Source organism: Aspergillus ochraceoroseus, assembly GCF_002846915.1.
Source record: "Aspergillus ochraceoroseus IBT 24754 chromosome Unknown P175scaffold_1, whole genome shotgun sequence".
NCBI lineage: Eukaryota > Fungi > Ascomycota > Eurotiomycetes > Eurotiales > Aspergillaceae > Aspergillus > Aspergillus ochraceoroseus.
This window is the reverse complement of record NW_024468476.1, coordinates 4,377,898-4,390,706: the sequence shown is the minus strand read 5'-3', so window position 1 is coordinate 4,390,706 and position 12,809 is coordinate 4,377,898. Positions and strand designations below refer to the sequence as shown.

The window sequence follows — 12,809 nt, the reverse complement described above, 5'->3', positions numbered from 1 at the left end:
TTTGCAACCATGTCCAGCAAGCCACTTGTGAACCCATTCACTCGTCGTAAGTAGTTCGTTCCTTCTTAAGGCAACGCTTGACCTGTGGGCTAATCTAGTCAATAGGATATAATGCTCAAAGCAGATCACCTCTAGACACATTTTACGATGTCAGTCCCCAAAAAGTGCTCATAGAAGGGAGTGGCCTTGTCAACACGGAGCAAGCCACCCCAGGTAGTGAATGGAAACGTGAAGAAGAATTAGAATATAACTTGCTTAAAGTGAGATTTTTCACTCTGCTATTTCCTCTCATGGTTCCTTCATTTCTTTCTTCAAGGTTAACTAGTCTTTCAGCCCCCCCAAGAAATTTTATACCTTGTCTCTCCCTCTCCATCTCCCTCGCGCCATATATCCGACGTCTCTTACACTCCGACCCCCCTCAAACGGATAGACCGACTGTTTAGCAGCCCAACTTCCTTCGACGACGCGTTTACAAACTCACATTATCAACCAACAGACGCATTTCGAAGTGCTTCCATGGCCAGTCAGAGACTCTCCTCTCGTCCTCAGGGCCATTCAGTCGCAGGCCGAAATTTAGGGTCTCCTTTTTGTAGCCAGGAGCTTCATGACAACCAGGATCTTGCTTCTTCACAACCAGTGTCCTTGATTCAGTTATACAACAAAACCCATTCCTCGAGGAACAAAACTGGGAAGAGCCTGAAGCCTCCTCGACTTGGTTGTCCTGCTGAGATGGTTGCAGGAAGCACAACCTTCCCTGAAATCGAGCAAAACAAGCCTAGTGAAGACTTTACACTCGGCGGTAACACTGAGTATTCAACCCCCATTTCTAGGACCCATTCCTTGGGACATCCTTGGGATTATGCCACGGGTGATAGAGACAACAACCAAGGGCAAGCATGTTATCGAAGTCCGGACGGCAGTCACCTTCAGAAAAACCCGCTAATATATGCCAACTTCCACACTTCTCCATTTACAAGGGAAGCTGGCTGCATCTCTGAAAGCCCGTTCTTGAAGAGAACCGATGAGCCGTACCCAGACCATTCAAGTTGGCCAGCGGATATAACATCAGCCTCTAACAATCTCCCAATCAATGCACCACAGTCAAGATCCTACACTCAGAGCCATCATCTCAGGAAGGAATATATGCCTGCTTCGTCCTTGCATCTCTACACAGCTAGTTTTGACCGTCCATACGACAAATCACCTTACGAAGCATTCTGCCTCAGATATCGCAACAATCGCACCGATATCCCTGAAATCAACTCCGGTTTGCGGCCATATTCTGAGTTACATAATGAACAATACGCAGGCAATACGACCATTCGTTCTGAACCCACTCTCCCAACCCTTGTTCGTGAACGATTGCCAAACTTCGAGACAAATGTCTGCCCTACTGTGCCTCGAACAACTCATACATCCGCGCCCTCACTGTCTCAGGCATTTTCCAGCCCTCAAAATGTACGCGCTTCCGGTCGTGATCTGAAATCAGATTTGAGAAATCGTACCTTGAAAGAGGAAATTTGTGCTATATTGGACAATATGAACGCAGCTTCTCAATCGAACCCTAAACACACATTAGCTTCTCAGAAAAGAGTCAGCATTGGATCGAAGTCTTCTATCGGTCATGACAATCAGCAATCAAGCATCAGTTTGGGGCGTGCTTCTTGGGCACCAGGAAATCCTGAAACTCGCCGCATCAAAACAAAGAGGGGAGGAGGATCTTCTCATTGGATTCATTCAGAAAAAGGATCATTTGAACTGCCGGGACCCCCATCATTGGAACGTCCTGACCCTGGAACCAAAATATCTGAAGATAGAACTCATATGAGTCCGCATTGTAATCTCGGAGATCTTCCAGAACGCTCTGCTACCCCAGCCTCCCGGATTATCAAACCGCCTCCAGGTCTTCCTGGCCAGCCACGTAAAATAACATCTGGGACTGGCCTCTGTGATCAAAGCGCGGTCATCAAAGAGACGAGAATCGATGACACGAACGTCTGGTTCCATAGAGACGGCCGTGGAGAAGATCTGCTACGCCATCACATTGCTGATATTGCTGAAAATTATGTTGATAAAGGCGAGCGCATTGGAGGAGAGACATTGTCTACGCAGAATAACACAACTACAAAGCGCACCATTTTGCTTCTCGGCAATGTTATTGCCAACCTTCACTCCTACGTCTCTGGGGATCGTCAAAATCAGGCGGCAAACTTTGCAAATTTTGGATTGGTGGGACCTCGTTATTGTGAACGGTCGTTGGCTGGACAGCGTAGTTATTTTGATCGAGATCCGACGGTTGACCATTGGAACATATCAATGGACCCAGCAAGCCCGAACTACGACAGTGACCCGGACTAATCCACTGGCTTTTAATCCGACATGACCTTTGAAGTCAAAACCCAGTTATTTCTTTCAGAATGTTTCACGGGCAATGAATGAGATTCTCTCTATCTTGAAGGCGGGGGGTTGGGGGTCATATTTTTTCATCCGTTGGTCATTCAGTAAAAGCAAATTTGGAATGCTGGTTATCATGGAAGCCAGTCTCTTCCATATTTTCCTTTCTTAATACTATCGTTGAGTGCTGCTACGATCCTGTACTAGACCAAGGACTTGTACCACCTAACTAAGACTTGATCAGTCTTTCTAACTAAAGCTGAGAATTCAAATTATTTTGTTTCCTATGTGTTAATGAACTACGGGCATAACTTGAGTAAGCAACAACTGAATAGTTAGTTACAATATTTTAACCCTACTAAGCATACAAACATGTATATTTAAGTCGGGAAGGAAAGAGGGAGGTTAGAAGCAAGGCCATTCTACATCCTTTAATGTTACAGAGTAGCGAAACACTGTTTAGTATGACCTTTTATTTATCATTATTCAAAACCCAAATCTACAATGATGGTGTGTATTAATTAAACTCTCCTATTACCCACTACCGCTGCTAGCACACAATACCTCCGTGTACAACCAAGCAACAAATCGTCAGATAAAGCCATAAAAAAGAGGGGGAAGAAGGGCATGAAAACAAAAAAGGGAAAAAGAAACTGTAGGATGAAAGGAAATAGAAAAGAAAATTAATATCATTAAAATAGAAAGCCATAGCGCCCGACCGCTAAGTGCTGTAGTCTCATCCCATCCTACGCCATAAATTCAATGCGTCATCGTGTATAAGCCGTGCTAAGGAGGCAGAAACAAAATGGAAACAAATACCGGGGGGAGAGCAAGAAGAAAACTTTCGTGGGGGGGGAGGGGAGGGAGATCATGCAATGTAGTGAATAACGGACACTACTGAAATAGAGGATCCCCTTGATAATGTGCCATGTTCGTGGTGGTACATAGGGGGTGAGATGACGAAGCTGAAAAGGGTGAACGGTTGTGTCACAGGGGGGAGCGATATTGAAGGCATGTATGTTATGGCCCAGTCTTAGTATAGAGACAGGACGAACAAAATAAGAAGTAGAGTTGTTTAGCAGCTCACGAGGTTGATGTGGTTATCATTGAGAGCGGCGCAGGCGAAGAGGGTGCGGTGTGGGTGGAAGGCAGTGCTGGATATTGGAGAGGAGCGGTTGTGATGGAGGAAGCTTGAGTATGGTTCGAAAACTGACAGGTGGGTTCCGTCGACGTTGTAAGTCTTGACTTCATGGCGGTTTGTGCCGCTGTTTTTGTAGATTCAAGATTAGAAAAAGTGGACAAAGGGAAAGGCGGGAGGAAAACATACACCATGAACACAGGGGCGTGTTCGTGGACACTCAATGTACGGAGTGTATCCTTCGTCGCGTAAATCGTTGAAATCGGGTCGTTCATTCGCAGGTCCCAAAGTCTGATCTCACCGTTTCGACTGCCGGATATCAACTCCCTTAGGCCACCTCGTTGCATGTGAACATTGGTAATCCATTGCTTATGCTCACGCCACACTTTGACCATAGACGCGGTGGGCTTGAGACGTTGGTCAAATACTCGGACCGCGCCGTCACCAAATCCAGCCACAAAGATATTTCCAGCAACTTGATCAGAAGTCAAAGAAGTAATGCAAGAGCCCGAACGTGCAGGGATATCCTTGAGAGAAGCAATGTCAGAGCCCTCAGCACCACCACCGATCAGAAAGGATCAACTTACATTGGTGCAGACTTCCGTAGCTGCGTTCCACACTCGGATGACTTTCACATCTCCAGCAACCAAAGCCTTACCCTGACCTTGCTGCCAGTCAAGAACAAGACCTGCATTTCGGTTGCTAGGAATCAATTCGGGGAGAGCCCTGAACGCTGTGACAATCTCGACATCCTTGGTTGACTCGTAGTTTCGGAACACTTTCAAAACACCATCTGAGGATCCTGTCATCAGTAGAGCCTGATCATCTTCATTAATGTATCGGACTTCGTTGATTTTGGATCCAGGAGGGTTTCTGTTAGAAAAGCGATTGAGCCGTTTATGGCCCTGCCAATCCCAAATGCTACCCGTAACTGTCAGCATGATGTGCTATACAAAGCTTATCAGACACCTACGTAATAGTATCCCTATCATCAGCCACGGCAATGTGGTCCTCGAACTGATGAAAGCACATTTTAAGGGGCTGGGTGCCGTTCGCGAGTAGCGCGATCGAATTATCCCATCGGTTACTGCCTGCCTTTCCTTTCAGGGGCTGGGTCTCCGAAATGATCCTCTCATTGCGGCTCCGTCTCCAGAGGCGCTCATTGTAATCCGCACTACCGGGCTCGTCGGGCTCGTTGGGTTTCATCTGGGGCTCTCGGAAGTACTGGATATGGGTAAGAAATTGCTCGTAATCATCGTTATATTGCTCGGATATCAAAGCAAGAAGGTCTGGGATTACCTCTGTGGACCAATCTAGGAATCTGCTCATCAAGGGTATACTTGGGATCAAGGATGGATCTCGGGGCTCAAATCCTCGGGAAGTTGGAACTGGGGCCTGCTGGTAAGTGGCTGCGGGGGCAACTTGATCGTTAACCTCCGGGGATCGGGTCCATTCTGGGGGAGCTCGTCCTCGTGGGGTGGCAGGCGCTCGATTCTTGGGGGACGTTGCAGGCTGTGAAGACAGTTGTGAGTCCGATTGGGAGGGGTTACCAAACGCAAGGTTTTTGAGCGAGGCTGCAACACTGGCAGTTCGCCGAAGACTCAACGAAAGGTAGCCTTCCTGTTTCGGGGGAGCGACAGAGGGAGGAGTAGGGGGCGGTGCAGCGTTCTTCGGGTTAGGCATTTCTCGAGCCTGGGACTTTTGGTCCACTCGACTTGAGAGGTCCAAGATCTCCTGGCGGAGTCTTTCGGTTAGTGTAGCCATGTGAGATTGGAGGAGTAAGTAGTGCATAAAGTCAACAATCACTCCAGCGTCCTGTGCAATATCAGGGTGGGGGTCAACAGAAAGGATCAAAAGTTGCTTCCAAATTGTTCCAAACGTAGTATTCCGAGACAAGGGCTGCGGCTTGTTATTCGAGCCTGCTGCACCATTGCCTGAACCGTTTGCTGTCTCTTCAAGGTGCAGTCCCTGGGAACCGTCCTGGCCTAGCTTGCTGAGCAAATTCTGTTTTTCATCCTGGAATTCCTCATAGGCAGCAACTAGGAATTTGTTCTGATAACGCCTGACAAATGTCGAAAAGAAGACCAAAAGTTCCTTTCTAACGAGAACGCTTCCATCCGATGCCATAGGAAGGACAGCCAGGGCTAGCGATTCTTCAATCTGGGCCACCTGATCCGTCAAGTCTGGGATCCCCAGGAAGGTCGTTGTAGCATGCAGCATTGCTGCTCTGACCTCTGGGACGGGATCAAAATTGAGCTCGCAGAGCCTGGCTGGCGCAGCGCATCGAATTCCCATCCACTTGGCCTCGGGAAATTCAGACCACAGCATGCTAATGCAGAGACACGACCATTGCCGCAACAGTGGGTTTTCGACATCCATCAAATGCATCAAGCAAGATTCAAAGAGCTCAGAAGAGAGGCACACATTCTGGCCCTGGGGGTAATTCTTGCAGAAGATCGATACGATAAAAGCACACATTGCTCGATGTTCGCTGGCATTGCCCACTGGAATCGGCGAAGAGGGGTTTAGAATAGAAATGAAGTAATGGATTCCGTTGTCTTTCAACAAATCATTCTGAACGGTGTGGTCGACAGCCATGATCCTGGCCCAGATGAAAACCATGACTGGTTTCAGCTCCTGTGCAGCCGACTGCAGTAACTTCACGACATAGGGGAAAATTCCGATGCTAAGAGCTAGATGAACTGCCCAGGGTCCCAGATCTAGGAACTTACTAAGCAAGATCAATGCCCTCAACCTATGGGCCTGACTCAGAAGAACCTGGAGTACAATGGGAAGTTGATCTGGTGGGTTCTTCTCGGTTGGTCCTGAGGATAAATAAACCTCAAAAGCAGTAAGCTGCTCGGCAAAGAAAGTGGAGTGCTGATATTCGTATTGCCTGCGGCCTTCTTCGTTGTCAATGAGGGCAGGAAGCTGTGCTAACACCATCTCAACCGCCAAATCCCAACTCTTCCACAGGGAGTGATGATGGGTCTCGGGGAGTTCAGGTGACGAGATTGGGTGGCATTTGTATGTACGCATAATCCGCTCACTCAGTAAGAAATTCCTAAAGAGAGCAGCAACCATCAAATCTTGACGGAAGAGTTTCTTGAAGAGGGCACGTGGAAGGGTGTTCCATGCGATGGTATCGGTAATCGCGGTAAAAATCCAGTTCAACTCTCCGAGAGGGCTTCTGCGATCTTGCAAGCGCCCAGGAACCCTAAACTCGTCGACGGAAACATTGGACTGAAGGGGGTTCTGAAGTATGAAGAACCGCAATGCTATCTCGATTGGGGTCGTCAGACAGCACGTAAAGAGATCAGCGGGGAGATCGGGGTTGGTGGGCAGTGACTCGTTTTTCTGGCATGCGGCGAGAATGATGCAGTCCCCGTAGTTCTGGATAATCGCATTGGGATCAACCTTTTTCGCTTCGAGGTTTTCCTTCTCGTGCTTCTCGACAAAAGTATGAAAGTTTTGAACAATATTCCCCGCATGGGAAACATCGAACACGAATAAACTGGGTCCGGCGAGCCACGACTGAAGATCATACAACGATACTGGGATATACTGTGTGTAATTTTTGTTGAAAACCCAGATTTCCCCAGACTGGGTAGGTAGCGGGACACCGTGGCCGTTGTAATGAAAAAGAACTCTTTCGTCTTTGGCGTTTCGACGAAGGGATATACAAAACTTCTTGGTCTCATCAACAGAGGGGTCAAGATATTGCTTGTACCGTGTCCTCAAACTGAGTGTTTCGTACTGTTCCTGCAATTTCTTGCCGATTTGCTCCATCAGCTTGTTGTGGCCGCCTCCTGTAGTGGATGTTGGATCGACCCAGCACTCGAGTTTAGCGGATGGATTCGTCTTAACCACGTCTGGAGGATCAACGCCGATATTCAGGCATATAGCCAGAGCAGCGGAGACTGTTTTTAGTCGATCTTTCATCCGCCAATCTTGCGTGGGCCAACTGCCGATAGGGTCTCGGGGGATTCCATTTGTCTCGTGGCGCTTTTCCGTAAAGTACATGTAGAAATTCTAGAGGGTTTGAAGGTTAGCACAAAGATCGAGGTTTCTTCACAACGGCATCACTTGGGTTTCACCCACTGAATGTAAAATCTTGAGGTACTCGCTCGAAGTATATTCCTCTTGCCATCCGTGCCTCATCGCAAAGTCCTCATCATCATCATCGACATCGCCCACAATTTGGGTGTCGGATCCTCCTCGCGGCCCGTAATCACTCTTGGCCCTCTTCAACGACGGTCGTCCATTATCAGAAGCCTGATCCGAGCTGTATCGCGAATTGGATTCAAGAACCGGGGTATTTTCATCTGAGGAGCTATTTGGTCTTCCCGGGATGGACAAATGCTTTTGCTCCACGCTAGTAAACGAACGGTGATGACTTGAAAGAAGCGCGGGGGATCGCTCGCGCGGGGGGATATGCGTTTCCAAATCCGGACCAAAGGCAACACGGGCTGATTTGTGGTTGTTTCTTCGTGGCTCCGCTTGAAGACTGGATGCCTGCGGGGGCAAGGGAGTGTTTTGCTCCATGTTTGAATTCGGATCCTTCATGGTAGACAAACGGTCGTCATGTTCTGTCGTGTATAATCTGCGAGACAGCACCGTCACTGGAAGAGACAAAGGCCGGGTAATGTTAGTTCAACTCATCACTAGGACAGGAGTTTCGAAATGAAACAGTTTTTGATAGTGGGGCGAACGTGCGAGTAGATATATCCACTCACCTTATCAAGACCACAGCGCATACGCGGAAAGCAGGCCGATTCTCATACCTGAACTGGAGGCCTGTTGGTCAGCAACATCAAAGAAAAGTATTTTCCGCCGCGTTATGAGGGAAAGTACGGGATGGAAGAATCTTAGTCTGCACTTGTGGAGTCAACAGCAGATCCCCGCTCTAGAACCAGCAGCTTAAGAGACTATGGGTCAATTTAAGATGGTTTACTCCGTACATGGGAAGAGAGGTTTCATGAGCTCTGGCCGAGATGGTCTTGGCACCAGGTTCCGGACAATCAGTATCTCCGGATCCGTTGCTGCAACATCCATCCGCTAACTATCAAAATGACGCCAAAAATAACTGCAGTTCGCCAGTACTCCGAGGTCGTCTGGTCGACCCTATTCTGTACGAGGAGACTCGAACCATGCTTGAATATTCTGCAGCTTTGGATGGCTTCCCCCAAATTTTAAGCCCGTCTTTAGTGGTTAAATAACATTGGCGGATACATATATATATCTGAGGCTATGACCTCATCCACTACCTTGAACAAGTTACAAAACGTTGAGCTTTGACACATTGGTAGCTTGGTCAGATGTCCTCCCTTGAGGAGCCTAACTATTACAAAAAATAATGTTATGTTGCTCAAGCAGATGAACAATGTGGCTCTGGTGTTGTGATTTCGAAGTACTAACTATCCATGAATTTAATAAACGGGCTATACCATTCCAGAAAATGATAACCTTTTATTCTGCAATCCAGATTGCGCGCCCTATTAACTAGTTAATGGGAAACCCTGACTAAGTCGGTGCAGTGCAAAGGAGTCCACCACCCCCCTTCCTACAAGATATATCCTGCAGGTATCTTGGCAAGTTTTCGAGCTCCCTGTGGATCGCGTTCTGGTCATTACATTTCCGAGCCGAGTCAAAGTCAATTAAAATAGCCTTTGATCCGCAAATGAGAAAATTGAATCTATTAATGTCGCCGTGCTGGATACCCAGTCGGTGTAGTCTACACAAAGTCTGCTGGCAGGCAGCAAGATCATTAGGTCCGGCATGCCGTGCATTTGTGATGCGTTCTATCAGGAACCCAATCACCCGATCATCTTCAACCAGGTGGCCTAAAAACCGGGGTCCAACATCATGGCCGTCAATCCATTCATAGGCAATGGTTTCGTTCTCGAGATATTGGATCTCCCACTCGAAGCGAGCGAACTTGGCGACGACAACCGTGTCAAATTGTGGGCCTGTAACTTCGTATATTCCCGTTCTCAGCTTGGCTCCTACCACGATATCCTGATAATTGACATGGGTTCTGTGCCACTGATGCCTGACATAAGGGAATTGAGTCCGGTTAGTACGCACGAAGTGCGGTTGACCGTTGGTTGTGTCTCTGGCTATCAGCCCATCGTTCCAATCTCCAGGTGGGAAATCTGGCAGAAGGGAGAGCAGAGATGGGCCGAAACACATATCCTCTGCCTTGTACAGGCCCGGTTCGATCGTACGACGACGTAACATATTTGATGGATCGACCGTCGATCTGAAAGCGGAAGAAGCTTTGGTCATTTTCATCGACTTCCGCTTGGAGGAGTTCCACTTTTGGTTGGCTGCACATTGTTGCTGTTATCGGAGGATGAGACACCAGGTAGAATGGTGCTAAGAGAAATGGATTGGTAGATGCAGTTGTGTAGCTTGCAAGTAAACTGAAGTAAGAGTTGATCCAGGAGCAGAGCTAAGTATGCATCTTGTTGTGCCTTAAGGCGGGAGTTGGCAGTAAAGTAGGAAAGTACCTACTCCGTACTCTGTACCTATTGATGGATCAGCGTCGTGGATCTCGCTTGGATAACACTAGCACCAGCACCAAGTGTGCACTTTTTTGCCGTCACAAATTATGAAAATGAGTTCTTTGTCTAAGTTAACAAACTAGTACATGTCAAAATTCCTCAGGTTAAAAATGACTGGTGCTTATTTCAAAATATACATGTAGTTGAACAGTGAACCTAAACAGTGGATCCACCAAAACAAGCAGTCAAAGGAAATTCACCACTTCTTGTGGAGCTCCTTCTTTATTCATCCATATTCCATAGAAACGGGATTAACAAGGAAAGTGCTGAATAAGCGCGCGAAGCGAAGTATGAGATAGATTACGTCTCGCGGCAATACTGCCGGTCCAAGTCTCATAGGTCGAGAATTTACCCTCCTGGTCTAAAACCACAAGGAACTCAAGTTTAACTGAGGTAGAATAACACAGGTAAGGTAGTGCCAACAGAAATCTGTGGGCAGGAGACGCTGTTAATAGGTTGCAGGATGTAGCTAGAGTAACGCAGGAACAAGATGTCTACGATAGGACGGAAGAGGAGTCACCCAGTCATAAGTAATTCAATTCTTCCAGCATACTTTGGATCAAGTTTCCAGGCAATAGAGTTGGAACATTCTTCAAGTCGGAATTCTTCATAGTTATGTGGTACCCTAGTTAACTTTTTCCCGGAATCACAACTAAAGCAACTCGCAAGCGAATTGAATCTAGGGGGTTGGTAAAATATCTTGGAATGCCTAAGCAATAGGGGCCTCTTCCTAGGTAGGTACCTCCTAGTACGAATTTGAACTTGTGGGTTTGGGCCTATCAGAACAGCAGAAAAAGATGGAGCACTGCTACCTTAGGTAGGTAGGGATGAAGATGCATTGTCCAGCATCCACCATTTAATCATAGGGGAATTTCTTGGTTTATACCTGATCATATTGCCATGTGATTATGGATTCTGCATTTCAGTTCTGAAGGTACTATCTATGTATCGAGGAATTACTACTCTATCAATGACAGACCGTTATAACATTAATCTAATATTAAATAAGACTTTGGAGCAGGTGACAGTGGCTCTATGGACCTAAACTACATCTGGCTTAGGGCGCCTTTATTCCACTATTTTATTATTCAGTCACTACTCCATAACTATAACTAGTGATCTATTTTATTCATTCACACTACTCTGTATGAGAATATATTAAACTTATTACTTTGATTAATTTTTTGATAGATATATATATATATCTATCCCCTCCTAGTCTATCCAAGTAGGTACGGAACAGTACATACATTTGTATCTCATTAAAACTGTATACTGATCAGCATCACGTGGAACCCCCCCAACACGGACCTGGGAAGGACGGACTCGTATACTCCATTCAACATTGGCAGGCGAACAGAAAGACGACGAGCGAAATAATGAAGATCGCTCTCTCCTCTGAATCTAGAGAGACCAAGCACTGGTTAGGTTTCCACCCTTGGATTCTGGATCAATGTCAAGATCGACCAGTGCGAAAAGTCGTGGGGATTCTCGAAACCACCTCTCTGTACGGAGTATACCTCGGGCAGCATTACTTCTGGCAATGACCTCAACAAGCAAAGATCGATCCAATATAGTTACTACTATGTATGTACAGGGTAGTATGGAATTGGATTCCTTGCAGAGCTGAAATTAACCACTGCATGAACAGGAAATCAAATGTGTCGCTCAGAGACCCGTCCATGCAGGTACCTGTTGATAAATGGATCCTACCTTCCTTGCTTCGATGTACGATAATAAATTGATCAGAGATCAGTTTCATCCAGTAAAGGAGTCTCAACTTCTGCTATGGAGTACCAGGTACAAACCAAACACTTCCAGTTCCCAACTTCCTGGTATGTACCTTCTACTGTAGTCCTGTATGGAGTATCACTGAAGAATAAACAACCTCAACTTGACACTCGCCTACAGTTACATTATCAATAATAACGACTGCCTCGTGGAGTCTTTCTTTTCTTTTTCCGCCACACTGTTTGCTTCTTTTCTCTCTCTCTCTCTCTCTCTTTTTCTTTCTTTCTTTCTTTCATCTTGTGCCTTGTAAAAATGGGGGATTCTTATTGCTCCCTTGGATGGCGGTGTCTCTTCTCTATTTAAACCAAACTAAAAAAAAAAAAAATGTCCCCCCTGAACACCACTAAGACAGCCAACAAGAATTATCTAATATAACTTATTGTTAGTTAGCTAGAGAAGGTTTGAAACGCCCGAGTCTCTCTCTCTCTTTCTGTCTGTTCTCTCTTCATCAATTCATCTCTAGTTTCCCGACCCCTTCTCTCTCTTTCTCTCTCTCTTCAGTCTTCCTTCGGTAGTTCCTAATTTTCCCACCTGAATCGACCGTCTCCCCCTCCCCTTCCTCCTCGTTTGTTTCCCTTTTTTTTTTTCTTCCTTTTATTTTCTTCTCGTTCCCGTGGGGACCCTTTCTTTCCTTCTATTACCGCTGTTTGTTTCTGTTTTGTGTGTCGTTGTCGGTATAGGTTGCTCATGCTCCTTCACAGTCTGAATCAAGGCCCCTTAAGCTCACAGTGGAAATAAGAAAGGGGTCCGCCCAGTGGCTCCTTTCTTCGTGACGCTGAGCGGATTACGGATTACATACGCAGCTAATTGAATCGTTTGGATGGACACGGTTGAACGCCTACGGAACGAACCATCCGTCGCCCGTGCCTGTTCCTGAACTTGGGAGCCTCGAACTACCTCGACCGGCAGCAACAGTTGGT

At 46.7% G+C, this 12,809-nt stretch overlaps 3 protein-coding genes across 3 annotated transcripts; 1 reads left to right on the top strand and 2 right to left on the bottom strand.

Moving 5' to 3' along the window:
* Positions 1-9: 9 nt before the first annotated feature.
* Positions 10-2,426, top strand: P175DRAFT_0520955 (uncharacterized protein; the record flags this gene model as incomplete). Its single annotated transcript, XM_040899172.1, has 3 exons — positions 10-46; positions 106-260; positions 334-2,426. 3 exons carry the CDS (start codon positions 10-12, stop codon positions 2,356-2,358), a joined length of 2,217 nt encoding a protein of 738 aa, XP_040756539.1. The 3' UTR covers positions 2,359-2,426.
* Positions 2,427-3,469: 1,043 nt separating this feature from the next.
* On the bottom strand, positions 3,470-8,077 carry P175DRAFT_0428161 (ubiquitin-binding TORC1 subunit KOG1; the record flags this gene model as incomplete). Its single annotated transcript, XM_040893292.1, has 5 exons — positions 3,470-3,659; positions 3,722-4,059; positions 4,120-4,453; positions 4,506-7,564; positions 7,634-8,077. 5 exons carry the CDS (start codon positions 8,075-8,077, stop codon positions 3,470-3,472), a joined length of 4,365 nt encoding a protein of 1,454 aa, XP_040756538.1.
* A 978-nt stretch (positions 8,078-9,055) lies between these two features.
* Positions 9,056-9,993, bottom strand: P175DRAFT_0513941 (uncharacterized protein; the record flags this gene model as incomplete). The annotated part of the gene is made up of 2 exons (XM_040898779.1): positions 9,771-9,993; positions 9,056-9,733 (listed from the first exon to the last, which is right to left on the bottom strand). The coding sequence occupies exons 1-2, from the start codon at positions 9,867-9,869 to the stop codon at positions 9,056-9,058; spliced, it is 777 nt and encodes a 258-aa protein (XP_040756537.1). The 5' UTR covers positions 9,870-9,993.
* Between the last annotated feature and the right edge of the window lie 2,816 nt (positions 9,994-12,809).